Below are 22,053 nucleotides of genomic sequence, written 5' to 3'. Positions count from 1 at the left end.
CATGGGCTCCCTTGCTTAATTCTTTCTGCCCTCAAAGTGGAAGAAGTCCCCAGCTGCTGAGCTGAGAGAGATTCAGTGCACTGTTTCTTTTGTCCTTTGCCATGGGCTGAAAAGGTGGCGAGACAATTTTTGTAGTTTCTGGGAGCGGTGACCCGCTGCCCTGTTTTTTGTCTGAACTCTTCCTTCTCCTGACCAGGACTACCTCAGCATACAGCAGCACCCATACGTCTCTGTTCCTCCTCTTTTCTCAGTCACCTTCCCTCAGAGAGCTTCGATGTGTCTTTTTGGCTTTCCATTAAGCAGGTCCCATTAGGACAGATGGGAAAATGTCTTAGGAAAAAGGAAAGAAAAAACAGTGGCTGCAGACAGTGTCTCAAGAATTGATAAGCCAAACGAACACACATGCCCCTGTCGATTTTTACCTTCTATGAGCTGAATCTGTTTTCCTCTCCCTGTTAGTTGACTCCCATTCCTCATCTTGCCCTCATTCTGTGTACCCTGCTGGTACACAGAAACAGAATATCATCTGAGCTGTCTCCTTAGTGATCTTCCAGTGTAATGCATGGGGAATTATTGTGGGACATAGTCTTACTGTTAAGAGCCAGCTACATGACTGGGGAGGACTAGTCTTCAAGAACCATTGTATGAGGGATTGTCCACTCTTTTTTTTTTAACCCTTTTTGTTTGTTTTTTTTTTACCCTTAGTGTGCCTTCACTTTTGTTCAGTGTTTTCTGGCAAGTGCCATCTTCAGTAAGCATCAGTAGGCATCTACTCATTTCCTGCACAAAGGCTATATAAAGGAGCACTTTCTGGTGCTGCCAGGTTTATACTTTGTGATTATTTTCGTGGACCTCTGAATGTGCCTCACTGAGAACTCGCGTGGTGTCTTCAGCCACATACCTTCTTTCATGCTGGTAAAATACCATGCCGTAGTTAGGCACCCCTGTGAACCTACAAGCTTAAGGCTGTGTTACTAAGAGGTGCCAAACAGGTAGATCGATGCATCCCTTTCAGTTGGGGGGAGCATACATGGGCTTCTCTAAGAAGTGTGGACCTATCGGGAAGATGTCATTGCATGTAGCTTGGAGAAGATGCTTTTGAGGACTGAAAAGCTGATGTTACAAAGTAAAACAGATGAGATGACGCGTCTTTTAAGTGGTGAATGTCAGAGGAAATTGTTTCCCTCTCACACTCCTAGCCTCTTGCCAGGAAAATTTCTAGCTCTGGGACAGGTCCATCTGTTATCAAGTTTCAGGCGTAGTTGTGTAATACTTGGACCTGCCGAATGCCTGGAGAGACTGCTCATGTATCTCCAGAAGCTGACTAATGTCTTTGCATAAAGCATTCTCCAGGACTAGGACCAACCATAAATATGCTTTTTTGCGTGTCGTGGTTTGAGATAGAACAAAACCAATTTTCCTTTTCAGTACTTTTACTTTTCAGTTAAGTCTCTGATAACTGACTGCACCCTCTGAAATTAACAGTATGTTTTTCAGGCAGTGTCTACTTCTGGCAGTGGTAATGTCTGATGTTTATAGTTAATACTAAGGAATGGTATGCAGAGAGGCTTGTGATCATACTTACTCCTATAACAATCAAGGTCAGATAATTTTTTTATGTACCAAGTTGGAGGGTCAAAAGAGGAAGAGCATAGAGAGGTTGCGCCTGGGGGGAGGAGCAGACAGAACAAGTGACCCAAAATTGACCAATGGGATATTCCATCCTATCTGTTTTAGGTTTCTTTTTTTTTTTTTTTCTTCAACTCATAAGTCTCTCTCCAAGGGAGAGGGGATAATAGAAAACATTTATCATTTGCTTAGTGGCCAGCCCAGCCCAAGCCATGACATTGCAGCAATAGCAAGTTGCAGGAAACTCTAGTTTCTCCCTGAAGTGGCGCCTTGCCCCAGGATTCTTACTAAATCCTTTCTCAATCCATAGTCTTCAGGGGTGAGGTAGTTAGCCTCCTGTGCTTCCAATCCCCAAATTATGAGAGGAGAAAGGTTAGGTAGGGCATCATGTAGCTCCTCTTTGGCCAACTTGTTTTGATTCTCCAAAATTCAGATATTCATGTTAATATTTCATAACCAGTGACTTCTGGTCTTGGTGAGATCTCCCAGGAATATGCAGCACAGGTCCTGGAGAATGTTTGAACATCAAGTATAGAGCAAGACTTCTCTTTAAGAGGGGTAGTCTGAGTCACAGAATGGTTAGAGTTGGTAGGGACCTTGAAGATCATCTAGTTCCAACTCCCCTGCCATGAGCAGGGACACCTCCCACTAGACAGGTTGGTCAAAGCCCCATCCAGCCTCGGTTTGAACACTTCCAGGGATGTGGCATCCACAGGTTCCCTTGGCAATCTGTTCCAGTGCCTCAGCACCCTCATAATGAAAAATTTCTTCCTGGTACCCAATCTAAGTCTACTGTCTTCTTGTTTGAAGCCATTACCCCTTGTCCTTGTAAATAGTCCCTTAGCAACGCTGTGGCCCTGTTGTAGAAGGCCACCAAATTTTTCAGGCATGATTTACCCTTAGTGAAGCTGTGTTGGCTATCACTGATCACCTCCTTATTTTCCATGTGCCTGAGCAGAGTTTCCAGGAGGATCTGCTCCATGATCTTGACGGGCACAGAGGTGAGACTGGCCTCCCTGTAGTTCCTCAGGTCTTTATTTTTCTTCCCTTTTTAAAAATGGGGTTTACATTTCCCCTTTTCCAGTCAGCAGAAGCTTCACCAGACTGCCATGGATTTGTGCACCTTCAGGTTCCTTAGATGGTCTTAGATGGCTCTGATCTTCTCCTGCAGTGGGTGGTTCCTCAGTCTCCCAGTCCCTGCCTTTGCCTTCTGTGAGTTGGGCGGTGTGGTTAGAACATTTGCTGGTGAACACTGGGGCAAAGAAGTCATTGAATACCTCGGCCTTCTCCATATCCCAGGTAACCAGGTATCCTGCTTCTTTCTGGAGATGAACCACATTTTCCCTTAGTCTTCCTTTTATGACTGACATACCTATAGAAGCTAGTTGTGTTGCCCCTGATGTCCTTGGCCAGATTTAATTCTATCAGGGCTCCAGCTTTGCTAACCTGACCCCTGGCTGCTCGGAGAATTTCTCTCTATTCCTCCCAGGCTGCCTGACCTTGCTTCTGCCCTCTGTAGGCTTCCTTTTTGTTTTTGAATTTTTCCAAGAGCTCCTTGTTCATCCATGCAGGCTTCCTGGCAGTTTTGCCTGACTTTCTCTTTGTTGGGATGCACCCAACAAAGCTTGAAGGAGGTTATCCTTGAATATTAACCAGGTTTCTTGGTCCCTTTTTCCCTTCAGGGCTTTATCCCATGGTGATCTACCAAGGAGATCCCTGAAGAATGAATCCTTCATGCTTATTGATGCTGCTTACCAGCGGTTTCCAGTATTCCCAGGAAGGCAGCCAGTCTGTCCTGACCACCCCCACTTTTCTTAGACACCTGTAAATGTCTATTTATAGGAGAGTTTAATGATCTCATTTTATTAAAAAAAACTCAAAAAAGCCATCTTTTGTCTCTCATCAGAGTAGTGTGACTTTCCAAGTCTCCTTTTTTCTGCATGAGGATGCAAGTTTCTATTCCCTACTTCATCAGGCTGTGTAGGGCTTGTTGGCCTGTGAAGCTTTTATCAGCTTAGAAACTTAGGTAATCTCTTCTTCTCTGTCATGCTGTAGAATTCTATTTTCCTTGAGCCACCAAAGAGAGAGGTTTGAGAGCTGCAAACTGCCTTTCACCTGGAGTGCAACATTGGCACGTTGCCTTTGGCTGCTTCCAGTATACTTGAGATACGTGGGCTATGTCTGGCCGGGAGTCGTCTTTGACCATGTTTTTAATTAGAAAAGGCAGAAAGTAGTTTTTGAGAGGAAGATTTCATAGGTCTGAGAGTGATAAAACAATAGGAAATAATGTGTTGCTAAACAACCAGACCTCCTTAATTGTGATTACTTTTTCTTGTCCGCATCAGTAGACTGGGGAACTTGCGTCACCTACGTTCTTGAGGAGTGCCAGGTTAGATCTCTCTTCCTACATGTGTTTCATTGATCTGTTGATTCAGATTTCATCCTAGTTACAGAATGGAGAAATTTCTAGAGATCTCAACAATTTTGAGGGCAAAAGAACACATTCTCTGTCTAGCACTAATCTGTACTTTCCCACTTTTGACAGCATACATAGCAACTATATCAGCTTTCACCACACCTTTTTCCTTTCTATCTAGAGCAACACATTTTTATTGCACTTACCTTTGTTTAAATTTTTGAAGGACTGAACACAGCTTTTAAAGTAGGTATGCAGGATGTATTCTTTCCATCGACTCAGTAAAGGATCTTTTTTTCTTTTTATGCTTACTGTTTGATATGAAGGATATTGCCTGCAAGACAGGTATTTTAGGGTTAACATTTTCAGCATAAACATAATTTAAGCTGAAAACTTCAAAGGAACTTTTGTGACTAAATCAAAACTACCAAGAAAGCAGCAAAATATGGAAAGGGAGAACAAGTAGGTAACATAAGACATAATATATTGAAATGTTACATTGAGAGAAATTTCCCTAGACCAGAAATTAATTTTTTAATTTTTATTCTGGGATAGAGATGTCAAGTAAAGAGCAAACGGTAGCGAGTATAGGAGTGAGAACAGTATTTTCACTGCTGTGTGCATAGGAAATGTAAAATAGGCTGAAGTGCTCAAATTGAGTTTTGGAGAGAGATGAAAGTAAAAACAATGTGCATGGAAAGCAAAAGGGTTATTTCAGCTGGTAACCTGAATTCAGACTGCATCCTTAAAAAAGATGGATAGCACTATATTTCTTTTAAGAAATTTACATCTAAAATAAACACAGAAGATGAATAACAGCAATGGGATTTTGTGATGCTGCTCTGAAGATGAAATGCAGCTGGGAATTGAAGCAATTTTGTGTTATCAGGCAGGCAGAGCCTCTCGGTGCATGACTTTCTGAAGGTAAAATATCTCTTGTCATTGTGCTAGGGAAATAAGGTTGTATGACCTGTGTGCTCAGTGGCTAATCCTCACTGCAATTTTATTTTTGAATAAAATGACTGTCTTTGAGGTGAGGAGAAAGAGTGACTTAAGATGTGAGGAACAACTTAGGGTGAGTGTGACAGAAAATCGCACAAAATTCTTCTATTTAATTTCTATAGGGAACATTGTAACTACAAACTTTTGTTTGACAGAAGATAACCTTCCTGTAGCAGATGAGGGAATCGAGTGTATCTGTTTGGGATTCTGCGTGGGATCCTGCAGGATGATACACAAAATCCTCTGAAGGACAATGTGCTCCAGCCCAGCTTCTGAGAATGTAGGAGGAAGGATTACAGATCTTAGTGAAATGAGGCGCAAATTTCTTTAACCACTACAAATCTGCTGTTAACCCTCTTTTGCCACCCCTTTCTCATGTGAACGTGCACTCAAGAATTTTGTGTCTGCCTGCAGAGATCTTGTGTCTACCTGTTTCTGTTTGATCGCTTGCAAGTTTTGCAATGGTAAGAGCTGTGTTAACCACCTGAATGATATGCAGAAGTAGCAAACTGGTTTGTAAGCAGTTCAAGCTGGCCCTGCTGGTTCTTGCACTACAAAGCTCTGCACAGTTTTGTTTAACATCAGTACTTTTGCTACACACTACTCTAGTTATACAAACCCATTAAACTGCCATCAGATATTGTCTGGCTTGTTACATTTGCTTACTACCTTTTATTACAAGAGGTCAGGGTTTGATGGTTTTCTTGTGAGAGGGATTGTCCTGCTTTGAGTGACGCTCTACAGGAAATTCTAGCATTTGCATTTTTAGTCTTCTTTTTAATCCCTGTCTTTGCCCACAAGACTCCTCTTTCTACCGTATTCCTGGCTCTTTCGGTTTTTCCAACTGCTGGAAGTTTTTCTTGTGGGCAGAAGTTTTTCTTGTGGGCAAGTAGGTTGCTTCCAGGCAGTGCACATTTGATTCTCAAGGCTTTGGCACTGCAATGCTGCATCAGAGTTAGATTTTTAATGGATCAGAGTAGGGGAGTGGAGAATGCTTTTATAGTAAGTCAAGTTCTTTAAATCTAGAGAACATAGAATAGATTCAGAGAACCAGATCAGAGAAGTTCGTTTCACTTCCCATCTTGCAGTTTCCAAAATGCCTGAGTATGCATAGAAGTGGGCTTTCTTCTTAGAATAGTGCTAGCCTTAAAATAGTCCTCATTATGCATGCAGCTGAGAAGTGTGTCCATGCAGCTGTTGTGAGCATTGTGGCAGGAGGTGAAGAGCTGGTGCTGGTACTGCTCTGCTCAGCCCCTCTCTCTTAGCACGGGGCGCTGCAGTGTGGCCTGTGGGACGAGCAAGAGGACAGTGGTGCAGTTGTACACGTGGGTTCATCGTTACCACTTTTACATTTGAAAATGAATACTGTATAATATAATAGCAAACTTTTTGAATCTGGCTATTTGGAAGGATTCCAGGAGGTAACAGCTGGGATGTCTGACATGGATCCTGAAGTGGAGGAGTGTTAATGTACATCTGGTGAGGTTTGGCTCAGTAGGTTATTTCCTCTGATCTACACAGATTTATTGTGCAAAACAAATACATCTCAGCTCACTCGTCATCATAACTTGATTTCTAAGTTGTTGGGTTTTGTTTCTTCTTTTTTTTAAGATAGTGTTTTTTGTATGGGGAGTATAGGTTTGTATTACAGTACTTATACATGTCTCCTTTACATTCTTATAAAGCCAGAGTTAAGGGATATACTTAGCTATAATTCATAGTGTTCACATAATTACAGTGTGCTGGATACTGGGTTTGCTTTCTTAAAGGATTCTTTTAATATTTTTCAAGATTTCTTATCCTGAAATCTCAAGCCATTGTGTGGACAACTAAACAATACCGAATCGAAACAACTAGAGGCAAATAAACATCAATTTCTGTGAGATGCTTACGGATCATGACATCTTCCTTATAGTGGTAGTAGAAGGTCTGAGTTCTCCACTCATATATTGCAGAAACCAACATAAATGCAGAGGAGCTTGACACACATGTACCAGTCTGCCAATATCCTGCATAATGTGTTGGAAATGTGAAAGAAACATGTCTTTGTAATATCATCTCTGTTTATTTCCATTTTTATGTTTTAACCTCATGTTTTTTTCAAATTGAAATAGCTTTTTTTTACAGAGTCCGTTTATTACAGTAACAGTAATTATTATCTTACCTTATATACAAACCAGGACTGTAAATGTGAATGTGCCTTTCTCCTTGAGCTGCTAAGCAATCACTCACCTTTTTCTGGTGAGCAAGAGTTTAAACAAAAAGTAAGTCTTTGTTCACTCAAAGCCAGGTTATGTCATGTGTGACATTTTGTTAATTAGTAAGGCTTTTTAAAGGAGCAGATATGTAAAATAACACCACTTGTTAAACTGGTATTTGTAGCTATTACATGTGAAATGTCTTTAAAATTAAGTTTTTTATGTTTTCAGTGCCTTGGAAGGAATAAGGTCTGAGCACTGGACTCCTAAATTTTAACTTTGATATTCTCTCTCCTAAAAGCTGGAATTTAACTTTTGTCTCCAATTCCTTATGTCTAAAGTGGGGGGAGATAACTTTGTTGGTAAGTCATTTTATCAAGTGCTTTGAGTATAACAAAGCTCTGTTGCAAGTGCTGAGTATTGTCTGACTTTTTCTACACAGTGTTGACAATTTTGGACTTGGTCTTCTGCTTCAGACTAAGCAGATAAAACGCATGGTGTCATCATATGTTGGAGAGAATGCTGAATTTGAACGCCAGTATTTATCTGGCGAGCTTGAAGTTGAACTTACACCTCAGGTAAGGAGTGTCTCTAGGAGACCAGTGATTTCTTTCCATCTAGAACACTAACAAGAATAATGCTTAAGTGCTCTTATAAAAGTATTTTTCAATCCAAATGTTTCGCCTGTGTGCAGATGTGCAGTAAAGACAGATGGCACTTGCAATCTTAGGATCACAGGCTGTAGGCTGCAACTGGTCTGTTAACTGACTTGTTGCATTTTGTGAATTCCTTTTATGGCTTTTACATTATATACATATAATATATATGTGTTTATTTTATTGTACAATGTTTGATTTTTGGTAGTTCCTCCCAGATTCCAGAAAAACACATGAAGTATGCTTGTTACTGTGATGCATATAAGGGGAAAGAAGTCGGGGAGTTGCTGAATTCCTGTATTGGTGGCAGCTGGTGTGTGCTTTTGGAGGTGTTGTGTGTGCAGTGTCTGCCACCTAGTGGGTAGGAATCAAATTAGGAGATTTCAGTTAATTGTGAGACATAACTGTTTTGGGTTTGTTTGTTAAATCTTAAATAATTAATCTCTGCACAGTGTTAAGAGCCCATAATTACAACTTTAATTTTTAGTATCATATTTTTAACTGTTCCAGCACTGCCATGCTATGCAAATAGCCTGCATGCAATGAGATCCTAAAGCCATGAGTATCAGTCATATTTTCTTGAGATCTAGTTTTGTGAAATTAGTACTCTTAACTTTAAAGCCTGCAGTGTTTTAGTGTGTGGCATTTCGAACAGTAACACGTAACATTTGGGCTTTAAAGCACTGTTGATTTAAGTCTCTTGAAAAAGCAACAGTATTAAGTTTATATGGAGTCTTGGGCTCCATCTCTTGGAAATGTCTCTTAACATCTCAGAGATGGGCAGAAAAGCTCCTTTTATACACAGTCAGATAATGCGGAAATAACCAGGCACTTGTCACTTCTCATGTTTCAAAAGTGACAAATCTCACCATTCTGTCATCTCACAATTCATTTTTTTCCTTCTTCCTACTTAATGTTCATTGCTTTCATCTGGAAGAACTTGAACTCCTCAGACGTAATTGGCTTTGTGGACTGCACAAACAAACTATGTAGATCCAGCATAGAAGTACTGGGTCTACAGTGTGCAATGTTAAACAGTAAGGTGAATTAATGACTTGCTAGGAGATGTGGGGATTTGAAATATTTGTGTCAAGATAAAATGGCCTTTTGGAAATTTCTCTTCAAGTTTGTTATGACTTTAGGCAAAATGGAGAACTGTTGCGTTCTTGTTATACAGTAAAGGAGAGGTCATAGTGAGATCTTGAAATGCTGTGGCTGTTTGGAACACCAGACATTGTGCCATCTGGCTCTTACTACCATTTTGTAAACCTACCAGAAGTTATTGTGTTTCTTGCAGGATATCTGGGGAAAATGCAGCCTGTGTTTTGGAGGCCGTCAAGCTAGATAATTGACCATGATGGTCTTGTCTTTCTTTGAATATAAAAAAAATACCAAAAAAAAAAAAAATTGGGAAAGGACAGTAAGGAAAAGAAGGCAGACATGTCTTTGGCCAAGAGTTTGTAATTAAGGCTGATGAGGAATTTGGGCTGTTATTATCTGTGAAACAGCTGAACACAGAGCAGAGTGCAGATAGGATGGTCTAATAGAATAGAAATGCTGTTCTGTCAGCTTCTTGGTATTCTTAGCATGGGCAACCCAGATCACTGGACTCCCTCTTCCTTTCTCGATCTGCTATGCATGGCTGTTCCAACTTGGAGTGAGGTATGAAGTTTTTCTTAAGATGCTGGAGAATGAAACATAAATGCATAGGACTGTTATAAGAGAAAAACCTTCCAGCATATGTAGGCAGGTGGGAAAGAGAAAAAGAATGTTGAACTCTTCTCAGAGTAATGGATTGGGAAACAAGCTGAAGGAGAGGAGGCACAGCAAAGTGCTGGGGATGGGGGTTGACAACGAATTGTGTGACAGTGTGCTCTTGAGCAATTTATGGCTGTGTGTGAAGCATTTCTCGCCATATCCAGTACCAATCCCACAAAGAAGAGCTAAAATGGGAGGAAGTAATAGATGTGATGGTCTGCTGAGTTCAGAAGGAAAAGCTCCGAATGACAGGATATAAAAATAAGTTCATGCAAGATATTCATCAAAGTTTGATTTGTTCTTCCCAAATGACCAGTTCTTAAATGTGTTTTCCCATAGGGTACGCTCGCTGAACGTATTAGGGCAGGAGGAGCAGGAATCCCAGCTTTTTACACCAGTACCGGCTATGGGACACTGGTGCAGGAAGGGGGTGCACCTATCAAATACAACAAGGATGGCACCATTGCCATTGCTAGCCAGCCAAGAGAGGTAAGATGTCAATTTGTTACTAGGAAGCCTTCTGTAGTGAAAACTGAATTTCTTATGTATTTCCAAGCTGAACGGTAGTTTAAGCACCTCCTGACCAAGTTTAATCTTGGTATATTGGATTAACAGGATGCCTGTGGTACCAGACACATTACTTTTCCTCCCACCGCTCACTTCTGTCCTCTGTGACGAGTTAGAAAAGTTTTTACTTGACTTAGCATCGAGAACTGGTCCAGGTGAAGACCTACCTTGTTGAGTATACTCTTCATTGGACAGTTCTGTGACCAGGTTCACTGTGTATTGAGACAAAGTCTTGTACCAGGCTGCTACAGTGCACAGTACGGATTGAGAACAACCACCTATTCATGGGGCAGGTGCTCCTTAAATACTGTGGTACGGAGAAAGCAGCCCTGCACTGTACGTGAAGATTTAGCATTAGAAGGGATGGGACATTTTCCTGTTAAGCAGGGAATAGCTCTCTTGACACAAACTTTCAGGAAATGCCAACAGTTGAAATGCAATTTAGTCTGAGTATTTGAAATTGCAAAGAAATGAAAGAGAGTGTGGCTTCCAAGTGAGAAACAAGGGCTTCATATTGAAATTGGATTTAGAATTTGGAGAAGGGAAAATACTTCTCAGTGCCATAACTGTACTTGAAAAAATGGATGGGGCTAATGCTGTATGTTCCAATTAGGCTGCAAAATGGCATTAAATTCTACCTCAAGAGCATCTCTGGGTATAGATAATTTCCCCCCTCCATGGTTTTTGTGTATTTTGTACATGGCTATTTTCAATACACAGTCATTACCTAGTCTTTTTGTTTGCTTAATTGTCTTACTAAATATGTCATTATGATGTTTTACCATTTGAAGCAATGCTTTGTTTATTAAATAGTTTATAATTTTGATAACGTTTTTCTTCTACTTGGAACATTTGTGAAAAAGTCTCTTACTTTCCTCAGTCTTTTTGGGGGATAATAACCTGCCTAGCATGATATGTTCAAATCCATTCTCCAAATCCATTTTGAATACAAGTGTCATGTTATAAAAGCTCAGATCTCCTTTTACAGGATTGAAAAAATGACTTCTGATGCACTTCTGTCCCTTCGTCCTCCTCAGAAATTTTAAATAACTCTCAAGTAACTTTTGTGTATACTCCAGCTTTCTACATTGTTTAAAGAAATGCTGTTTCATGTTTCTATATAGAATTAAAATACTAGCTATTTGTCAGTTACATATTCTGGCCAAGGCACAGTATCATTACAAATACTGATCATGCATGCAGAGAAAATCAAATGAAATTCAGCCTGTCAGCTCAGATTCAGCCTGAGTACTGAAATTCAGTACTCTGTCTCAAATCCACTTCATTTTAGATTTGGTGTTTCTGGTGGTGGGCAGTGATTATGAACTTTTTCAACAGTTCTGCTTTAGCACTTCAGTTTTTGGTTAGCTGGTAGATGTGCAGGAAAATAAGCATGTCTAATTCTGGTAGATGGAGCAGCAGGAATATGGATCTGATTCTCGTTCTGTTTCACCAAATAGACACTATGATAAAACAGGGATTTACAGCCTTTCCATACTTCTTTGTTATTTTACAGTTGAGGTACAGTTTTTCAGATAAAACTTTATGTAGTACAAAAAGAAGTCTAAATATAATAATCTGTAAAATTAACCTCATAAAATAAATTTTGCATGGGAGATCTTTTTGAAGAAAGCTACAGCTCAATAGTGTACTTTTCTCTGTAGGTGCGAGAGTTTGATGGCCGGCACTTTATTCTGGAGAAGTCAATTACAGGAGATTTTGCTCTTGTGAAGGCATGGAAGGCTGATCGTGCAGGAAACATAATTTTCAGGTATGACTTGTTTACCAGTGGGAAAAGATTCTTTAATGGTTTAGATAATGGAAGAGAAGGAGAATCCTGTCTCTTGTGTGATGGCAAAATAACGTTTTACTGATTTCACTTTCTTTCATGTTGCCTTTCCCTACTGTCAAATTATACTGCTATAAAGAACAAAATATAATTTCTTTTTCTAATGACTTTTGAGAATCCAAACATAGCTGTGACATAAAACATTAGTAGTTAAAAATGAGACATAGCAGACCAAAGCCTGCTATTATGATGATGGTGGATAAATGTAGTGACATTCTGTTCATTTCAATTTTCATGTTAGTTTGGGTCCTTTTCCTTGTGCAATTGAAAACCCTGAACCCAAGAATTGCAGGTTCATGTATGCCAGAAGAGAAGGGAGCCGAGTCAGTTTCCTGGCCAGTCAGGGATGGGAAAACTTGATTATGCCCCCAGAAAAGTGTGTTTAAAGTCAATCTGTTCTCAGTGGTGTAGGGAGAGGCAGCATATGAACTTAAACATCCATTGTAGTGAAAAGTTTGGGTGTTGCACTAGTGATAACATCATTTATTTGAGTTGCTATATTTGTGCTCTGGTTTGACCTGAACTGAAGCAGGAGAGGTTTGCGTATGTTTAATGTCTGGTTTTTATTTGTTTATTTTATGGCTATCAGATGAAAAGGTAAGTGTTACGGTAATCACTTGCAGTTTACTACAAGAAGATGCTGAATGATGCAGTCTGTCTTTGTATGTATTAAAACAAACAAGGAGTTGAAAAAGCAGCTGAAAAATATGCAAATAAAAGAATACCGATAATGCTTTTTTGTGTATATATGTATATATAAACTTGTATTCACGTAAATTTTTGTCTATATATCCTATAGATACAATAATAATATTAAAATACTTGAAAATTAAGAAAAAATTATTTTGCCAAACTCTTGACATCTTGGCTTGCCCACTGGCAAGACAAGATGGTTTCTTATTGAAAATTGAACTTTGTTCTGTGTGTGCAAATGAGTTTGATGGCTGCTAACCTGCTTTACTTAGGCTCTGGGACATGGAATACAGGAAACCATCTTCCCCCTTGGGCTTGTCTTTGTTTAATCTTGAGCCTCTACTGTCTGTGTTTTTACCCTGTATCAATCTACTGATGAATACTTACCTCTGAAAAATTTTTTTGTTCTCCACAGAAACAGACTGGTTGCCTTCTCCCTTTCTCCCCCGCTTCCTTTATATCCTGTGGTCTCTCTTTATGCCTTTCCCTCTACCTCCTGTTCCTTTCAGAAGTCTTCATATGTCTCCCACATTCACACAATACAGTTGATACCAAATACTACTTCCATCTGCAGTTGAGACCTAAAAATCTTGACTCCTTCTTTCGAGTGTAGCTAATCAAAGATGGACACATCATCATCCAGTGTCTTATTCCATGTAGAGTATTGCTGGCTTAAAAGAATTTGCTCATAATAACCAGTCACCCATTCTGGTTTTGGATGACACACAGATTACCTCATGGCCTGCAACAGATAAACACAGGCTCATCTCGTAGCCTGTGGGAGACAACAGAGGAGGAAATTGTAACAAAATAGAATATAAAAGTAATATTTCTGTGATCTACAGGATGAAAAGGAAAATGTGTTTTTGACGTTGTGCTACATACTGAGTATGTATTCACTGCCAGTGGGACCCTTCCATACTTTTTAAATTTGGATTTATGTGCCTTCTGGTTTTGTTTGCTGAGGTATGCCTAGCTAGACACAGGCTCTGTGTTTACTCACATCTGCCACCACTTTCACAGCAGCGTGTGCTATTCACACTGTGTTTTCCATGACTCTGGTATCTGTGGAGCCAACAGGAATGGAGTAAGTGTCTGCCAAACTGTTAATCACCCTCAAGCTAAGAGCTTTTTTAAATCTAAAGGATTTACTTTAGGTAGACTTATTTGGACCACAGGCCAGCGTGTGTTTTATTGTCTCTTCTCATACATGAAGCTACACTGTTTTCTTGGGGAGCCAGAATGGCCCCAGCTCCTTTAGAAAGCAATTTTTTAAACAGGGTTTTATTCGTGATACTTCACGTCCCCTAGCTCTTTTGTTCCACACACCATGCTGTGGCTACTTCCCTTCCAGGCATCTTTATGCTGACTCTACTATTTGGCAGCACAGCTTTTGCCTAACAAGACCAGTGTCTGACTCAGTAGATAATAACTATTAGGTATAGTGCACCATTACCAAGACAAATAATCCCAGACTCCCTCAGACATAGTGAAATAATCCTACCTTGTTCCTGTGCTAGCTGAAAGGATGCGTATATAGGCGTTGTGCTTTGTTAGTCTGATGCAGGTACTAGTTCTGTTTCGTAGAACAGGCTGCCTCCAGGTCTTAAGCTCCCCTGGAGCTTTGCTCGTCAGAGACAACAGCAGAGAGTGCCAATACTTTACCTTTGGCTCCCTTCCCTTTTCATCTGGGAACATTCTGCTTTCAAGTTTTTCTAACCCAATATGTTTTCCCTTTACAAGCAGAGGTGTAACTGGTTTTGTGCCCATGAAAGTATGCTCTTGACAAAAGGGATCACCTGAGTCTCAGAGTCCCTGCTGTCACACACAGTCGTGTCATGTCATGTCATGTCATCTTTTTATGCTTCAAGTGGTTCTGCAATACGTAAATTCAGCTCATATCTGGGGTGTCCCTTCGTCTCTGTCCACTAGGTGTGTAGCAGGTGTAGTTTGTTGGTTTAGTCTACTACAAATTAGTTTGCTGTCTTTTGGGAGTAAAGCTGTTGTCATGCCTTTGGGTTGGCTTGGGAATCCATCATTGGAACCATGGACTTTATAGACATTGCTGAGTCTAGATGTTCAGAAAGCTATCTTAAAATAAAAAGGCAGAGTTGGCTAGCTAGTTTCAGGATTTCATACTCCGAAAACCTGAACGATATTCTGTGTTGGAAAATAAGTAGAGTATTTCTGTTTTTTCTTCTTCTGGATGATGTGTTCTTTAGAAATAAGAACTTTGATCTTGTAAAAGACTGCTGCTTCTGAAACAACTTTACTAACCCAAGAACATTCTAAATTGCATAGGCTTTTATAAACAGGGTCAGCATTTCTTAATTTGACATTGAAATGTTTTCTTGTAACTTTTTCCCTTATGTAAAAATAATTTTATATCAGTTTCTTCTACTGTCAGACCAACCACTACAATCTTGAGAAAGCATTTCCCACAGAAAAGTAGCTGCTTGGGATGAAATACTGAATTCTTTGTTTCCACATCTGCCTTCTCCCATCTGTAATCCATTCCCCTGCTATTTCAATTCAGCTTTTGTAACTGTTTTTCTTCTTATTTTCTACTCTACCCAGTTTAGAGTAGTTTTCCCTAAATCATAACTAGCTAGTATTGTATTCATGCACTAAGTGAAAAATATAAATTCTAGTTGTGTTTTTTTGTTTTTTTTTAATGGTTTCTTCTTACATCCTTTTGTGTTTATACGGCCACAGAGGAGACCCACGGACAAAAGACATTGTCCCTTCTGTAGCCTCTGTTAGAGGCTTCACAGCTGCTGTTTATTGCCAATGGAACAGGATTTCCCCAAGATATGTGTCTTTGTGTATAGCTTTGATTCAGTAGGCCTCTGCACTAGAAATGCTGTTAAAACTGCATGGTAGTCTCAGGATTTGGCTGTTTCAATTCTCTACCTCCCCCAAAGCCACGAGGTGGCAGCAGCATCCCAAAGTTTAGCTTGCCTACAGCACTAGGCATGGTCTTCACTCGAAAGAGTGAAGAAAGGCGGCAGTGTTGGGAAATAAGGATGGTCAGAAAAAAAAATGCTTCTGTGGAGAGTGGATGGGGGAAAAGGTGGTTTTGACTTGTTTTGAACCCTCGTTTCATGCATTTTGATGAAAAATATTCAAGAATTCTACTTTTTAAAAGAGAAAAATTCTGAGGAACTATCAGTGGAACCCCGCTAAAGTATACAAAATTTTTCTTAAATGCTTTGTCACAGATTTGTTTGCTTTCTGAAAAATACTGGGAGGGGCTGACACAGGTCATTTGTTTTTTCTTATGCCAACTAGGATCTGGGTGCAGATCCCAGCATGGTTATACATGTCATGTGTTACTTCTATTCCCTACCCTAGAGGCTCTTTTTCCTTGCTACAGAAATACTGCATGGGAATACTTAGGATGAATGCCAGAGTCTTGCACTGAGTGCCAAAACTGGCACAGCTTTTTTAATCAAGAGAATTAGATTAAATTTACAACTGTGCAAAGTGCTAGCCCAAGTCCTAGGCTGAATTATGAAGGCATATGAGGGACTTGAGAGGTTGTTAGGCCCTGTACTGGCCCTCCTGTGGAGAGTAATTTTATCCTTTGTGCAGTGAAATAATGGGAAGGTACATTGTACAATGCCCAGCTTGCTGCTGCTCTTGGATCCAATAAATGAAGATATCAGTAGCATACCCGATTTCAATTAGACAATGTGCTGATTAAAAGTCAGAAGAGCTGTAATAAGTATTTTCCAATGTAGCAAAATATGATTTAATTTCATATGCATCTACAAAATTCTATAATAATTTTCCTCCCTCCTATTTTTTTATTAGTCCTCTAGCTATTTGGCAAAAAGATTTGTGATGTTTATATTACAGGGATGCTTGTAGTAGCTTATCTCTGAAAAATCTTTCCTCATACTAATACAGCTTTTAATATTTATTAATTTTCTTTTGTTCCGCAGGAAAACTGCAAGAAACTTCAACCAACCTATGTGCAAAGCTGCCAAGACAACTGTGGTAGAGGTAGGGAGTTGAAACATATTAAGCCCTACACCTCTGTAGTCAACAAATCCCTTTGTTTTGCATGGCAGAGTTCTCCTTTTCTTGACTTATTGGGAATTTTATACTGGAGACAGTGGTCTAACCTGTCTCCTTGGATTGCCTAATCCTAAATTCTGTTTTAGTGATTTGTTGACCATGGTTCCTCAGTTTATTACTGTTCATCTGATCCTGGCCAGGAGTTCGTGTTCACTGTGATCAGTCTTTGAAAGGAAAACGTGGCAACAGCCTTCAAATTTGTTAAATAAAATAGCATACAGATGAAAAAAGAAACAGTAGGCTTGTACTGTGCTTGAGAAGATTCACGTATGACCTTATGCAAAACTTCCTGATAATAAGTATGTAATAATATAAACTGAGCAAATTATGGAGCTATCACAGTTGCAGTTTCTGAATTTTAATAAATTATATAAATATCAGTCCAGAATGAGGTATAGATATTTTTTTTATGCCTTGAGAAAGAGGATGGAGTAGATGATCTAGAAGTTTCTTCCCATCTTTTTGCCCTTTTTCCTTGTTGTCTAAAATGGTAATGTTTAAAAACATGGAGTTGCCTACACTGGAAATATATTGGTGACTGGAGAGTTGCTAAGGCATAGTAATCTCTATAAGACAGACTGCTCTATTAGCTTTTTCATCACTCTCTGGTACAAAGGTTCTTTTATATGCCTAATAGAAGCTACATATGGTTTGACAGTAAGATCAAGAGATACTCTTCAAGTGTATTTCTAGTAAATTCTCAATGGAAGAGCTTTGTGTTTCTTCAGGGGTTTTGTTTTGTTTTGGGGTTTTGTTTTAGGGTTGGATATTGGTTTGGATTTTTTGGGGTTTTTGGTAAAATCTTATCTAGAAAATATATTTCTTATATAAATGTCTCTGGATAATACATTTAGGAACTTGATTTATTTATTTGTGTATTAAGAACTATGGAAAAAAGTACCATAGAATTTTTCACACGACTTAAAGTCGTGACAATTCAGCAACAGTACATGAATTTTCTTAGTTGATTTTCAAGAAAGGCTTAAAATATTTTTCCATTTAAAAATGAAATAAAGAACCTTTCATCATTCCCTTTCCTTCTAGTCACTTGCCCTTCATACTTTGTTCAGTCTGGCATTTAGACAATTTAAGTAGATCAAAGCCTTCCACCTACATTCCATCTTGTTCTCTCTTTCTGCTCTTCTATCCACATGTGATAGGGTAGAATTTTCTTGTCAGTGAGCAGCAATTACGTGATATCCTTCTTGCTATAATTCCACTTAACAGTCTTTAGTAGATCTGCTGTGAACTGTGTCCATCGTGAGTCTTGTTGCATTTTCAATACCATTTAAAAACTGACAAGCTTTTTGCAAGATGGCACATTAATATTACTTTACAACTCTAGTTTTTTATGGACAAATTAATGGGTGAAGACACATAATGAGAGATTTAGGACAAATAGGTATTTTGAGCCAAATTCAATGCCTCATTGGCTTAACTTTTATGTGTCTTTCTCCCAAAGTGGAATACAGAATGTTGTGTTGCATTTAAGAGTTCAAACTCGGAATCGGAAGGAGATACCTCAATATGACATCTAGTACGTCCTTAGTAATGAACCTGAAGGTGTCTAGAGCTGATCACTAGGGAACTGAGGCAACTGAAAAGAGTTTTGCCTGACTCCTTATTTAATGCTGTTCAAGGCTGAAGTGTGAAATTCTCAATCCCATTTACAGGGAGAAGAAAAAGGTTTATGTAGAGTAGTAATTCAGACACTCTCTTGGCAACAGAGATTTCTGAATTCTGGTTTCTGTTCCCAGCTCTGTTGCTGTTTTTCACCTACTGACTGTTTAATTTAAGTAGACAGTCCTAGAAGTAGAGATTTGAAGCCATCCCTCCTCCTTTCCATCAACCCAGCTACAGGTCAGACTTGTCTTCAGAGTCATGCAGTGATTAATTGGCATTGGCAGGATTATAGTTTCTCAGTCTGGCACTCTCATCCTGATTGTGAATGTGAAACTTTGTACTTGTTATGCAACCAGATTTATGCTGCCAACATCTGCTTCTGTAGCACGGAACACCAAGCTGAGGCAGGTAAGTAGCCAAAAATTAGAGGTACATCCTTCTGTGTTTCTGATTTTTGAGTTGTTGAAATTCTTCCTTTAAAATGAATGCTTTAAATACACAGAAAAAGAAGAGTTGTTCCTTGTAGCTATTCTGATGGGTTATTTATTTCCCTTTTCTGCTTATTTATATACATCTAGTTTTATCCAGTCCTTTAGAAGCAATCTCTTTTTCAGGAACAGGACTTCATTTGTTAATTTTCATGTTAGGAGGAGGGGTGCTAGGCTGTTCGCTTATGTCACTGTTAAGCTCAGTGAGTACATTCAGTCAGAATATAACTTGAATTTTGGAAGACAGGTTTGATCAGAAAGTTATCCTGCCTTGATGCAAACAAAGCAAGAGACGGAAAGCCCATCCTTCTGTTTGCGCTTGTTCCAGTGGTTAATCACCCTCACTGGTGGAAATATGTCTTTTTACGGTAATTACTTTGGCTTTAGGTTCCATTCAGTGCTTTTACTCGCTTCTGCTAGATTAAAAACCTTTCTGAAATTGGCATTTCTTTCCCACTGAATGACTTCTCAATGCTGTTGATATGATGAACAGATTGAGGTCTTAATGATTCTGACTGGAAGACATTTTCTTCAGCTCTTCTATCCTTTTTATGTCCATGTCCTTCCCTCTCTGTTTTTTTTTCTGAAACTTCACAAATATTACCAACTGTAATATATTCAGCATTGTAACACTGCTGCCGCTAATGCCACCTGAAAAGCAAAGTCACTCTTTGTTCCTGCTGCTTCCTTGTCTGGTACCCTTTGCTGGTCATTGTAAAGGGGGCCCTACAGCATTAATTGCTTACACCTTGTTGATCCATTTCTGGCATACTTTAGAAAAAGTGTAATCCGTGTTTTCCAACATGCATTCTGTAAGTGTGGCAGGTATTTCTTGATCACTGACGCCTAACTTTTTTGTTATGAAGCATGTTATATTTGAATAGACCCAGTTTACATATTGTGTTTGGTACTAGTGCTTTCTCCTCAGGGTTTATTATTTCACAAATCTTTTCACAGGTTTATTTTAGTTTCTGATCATTGATAAAAATACGGAATAGCACTTGCACAGTAAATTCCATACCAACGGGAGTATAAACTACTGGAAATCCAGTGTCAAGGTATCTGTGAACTTGGTGAAAGTGGGAAGTGTGCTGGGAATCAACTGCATCTGTTAACCTGTCCCTCTAAGTTAACCTGAGGAGCTTCTGAAATCTCCTAACACGCACACACAGTAAAAGACACCTTTTTCTTTAATGTAGTAAAGCTGCTGTTCTCCAGTTTATCAGTGTGGCATTTTACACTCTCCTAGCTGAATTTGTGGAGAGACACTTAATTTCTGTAACAATTCAGAGGTGGGAGAATTTGGCAGCATTTGTGGATGTGGAGGATAAGAGTACAGACAAAAAAACCTGCCTCACAAACCCACAAATTGATAGCTATTCCTTGCTTAAAAACTCTTCTGTGTTGTGAGGAGCGAGGCTGGTGTGCGTAGAGAGGCTTCGAAGGAGGAGGAAGTCAGGCTGTACCATTACCAATTATGTCTGTGGCACACAGAACAAATTTCAGATTAAAGTGTCTGACCCTCAACCTTGTCTATTTTGACTATGCAAATGGCTAGAAGTAGCTGTTCAGTACTCTTTTCAGGATCAGAAATAAGTTGATTGTAAACTCCTAATGAAATGCAAGAGGTGTTACTGACCCGCATAAATATTTTGCACTGTTACATCATTTCTTTTATTTATCTGAGTGATAGGAAGTAGAACCTGCTAATGTTCCTTATAATAAGTATGTATGCTGAGGCACAGATAGACGCCTGTAAAGAGCCAACTGCGCTGAGTCCAGTGGAATTTCTGCTTTAATTTAAAGATGACCAGTATTAATGGTCAAAAAGAAGTTTTCAACTGAATTGCATGATGCCTGTTATTTGGAAGGTAACCTCTGTGGAAAAAAATGTTAAATAATCCAGTATTGGCAGCATTAGTTAGTTTGGCTTTATCTACATGTGAAAACAAAATGATACAGGAGTTTATTTGGTTTTTAGTTCTTCTACAGTGTTGCATTTAAAAGAAGTTCTCTGCTCATCTCTTTCTCACTTTATCTTGCAGAAGTTGCAGGAGTTAAGTATGCAGTGAGACCTGTAGCTTTGTTTGGATGTGAGCCCTCACGCACGCACTCAGCCTGAGGCTTTCAGTTGATTTTAAGACCTATGAACACTTTCTTGCTCCTATTGCAAAGATGAGAGAGTCAGGAAATCAGCCGATCTAAAAGGAAGTCAGCGGTCATAACTTATATATGAGCCACCAGCCCTTGTAAAGGTGCAGAGGAAGGGCTTGGCACATAAGCAAACTTGAGAGCTTGTGTGATCTTATATATGCGGTAATATTTCCAACCCTCTCTGCTGAATGAAGGACACGTCTGCTGAATTCAGCAGGCAGCACTGCTGTCAGGCCCCTCGACAGATGTGTGGAATTGTGTGATGGGAAATGAAATGCGTAGCAGTGCGGAGTTAGAGGGAGGCCTCCCGGATGAGTGCCTAGACTGCTAGGGCACGGGCTGTGATACTTGGACACCTACCAAGATGTGCATCTTCCTGTAGAGGCTCCTGCGAGCAGAGCCCCACCAGGGGGGACAGCTTTTGATGATGACGCCTCTTTTTTTTTTTGGAGAGAATTGAGGCAACTCAAAGCCACAGGAAAAAACATGGTGTGACCTTGCCAGGTGCGGGTGTCATGACAGCACCGGAGAGGTAAAGGGGGATATAGGCTTGGGCTCTTGCTGCCTGCCGTGGAGGAGTACGTAACCATCCATAACAGCCTCAAATGCCCTTAAGCTGTTGTTTTCTTGCCATGGTTATTCTCTGCTGTGAGACCTACTGAATACTTGTCCCTGGAGAAGTGGTTTGAGATCTCAGCCAGTGCCATGATATAAGTGTTTGATAGTGATAATAGTCAACATGTTTAGAAATATTTATTGACTGGCTGTTTGAATATCCAGTTTGAATAATTTTCTTGTTCAGATTGCAGAGGATGGCTAAATATATCTCCCTGTGTAAACAGCATTTCCACCTCAAATAATATCAGGGGAAGAAAAAAGACAGTGTACTTTCTCATAAAAATGCATTAAATAAAAATCATTAAACCCTGCATTTTAT

At 39.6% G+C, this 22,053-nt stretch overlaps 1 protein-coding gene across 1 annotated transcript in view; it reads left to right on the top strand.

The window, feature by feature from the left end:
- Positions 1 to 22,053, top strand: part of OXCT1 (3-oxoacid CoA-transferase 1) — an 87,258-nt gene that overhangs the window by 12,630 nt on the left and 52,575 nt on the right. The window contains exons 4-7 of the mRNA XM_074166867.1: positions 7,688 to 7,823; positions 9,999 to 10,148; positions 11,891 to 11,997; positions 16,716 to 16,776. Coding sequence (XP_074022968.1) covers positions 7,688 to 7,823; positions 9,999 to 10,148; positions 11,891 to 11,997; positions 16,716 to 16,776 — 454 coding nt within the window. The remainder of the gene's footprint in view (positions 1 to 7,687; positions 7,824 to 9,998; positions 10,149 to 11,890; positions 11,998 to 16,715; positions 16,777 to 22,053) is intronic.

This window comes from Numenius arquata, chromosome Z (assembly GCF_964106895.1).
Source record: "Numenius arquata chromosome Z, bNumArq3.hap1.1, whole genome shotgun sequence".
In the NCBI taxonomy this organism is placed as follows: domain Eukaryota; kingdom Metazoa; phylum Chordata; class Aves; order Charadriiformes; family Scolopacidae; genus Numenius; species Numenius arquata.
The sequence above is the reverse complement of the archived record's forward strand: the minus strand, read 5'-3'. Positions and strand labels throughout refer to the sequence as shown.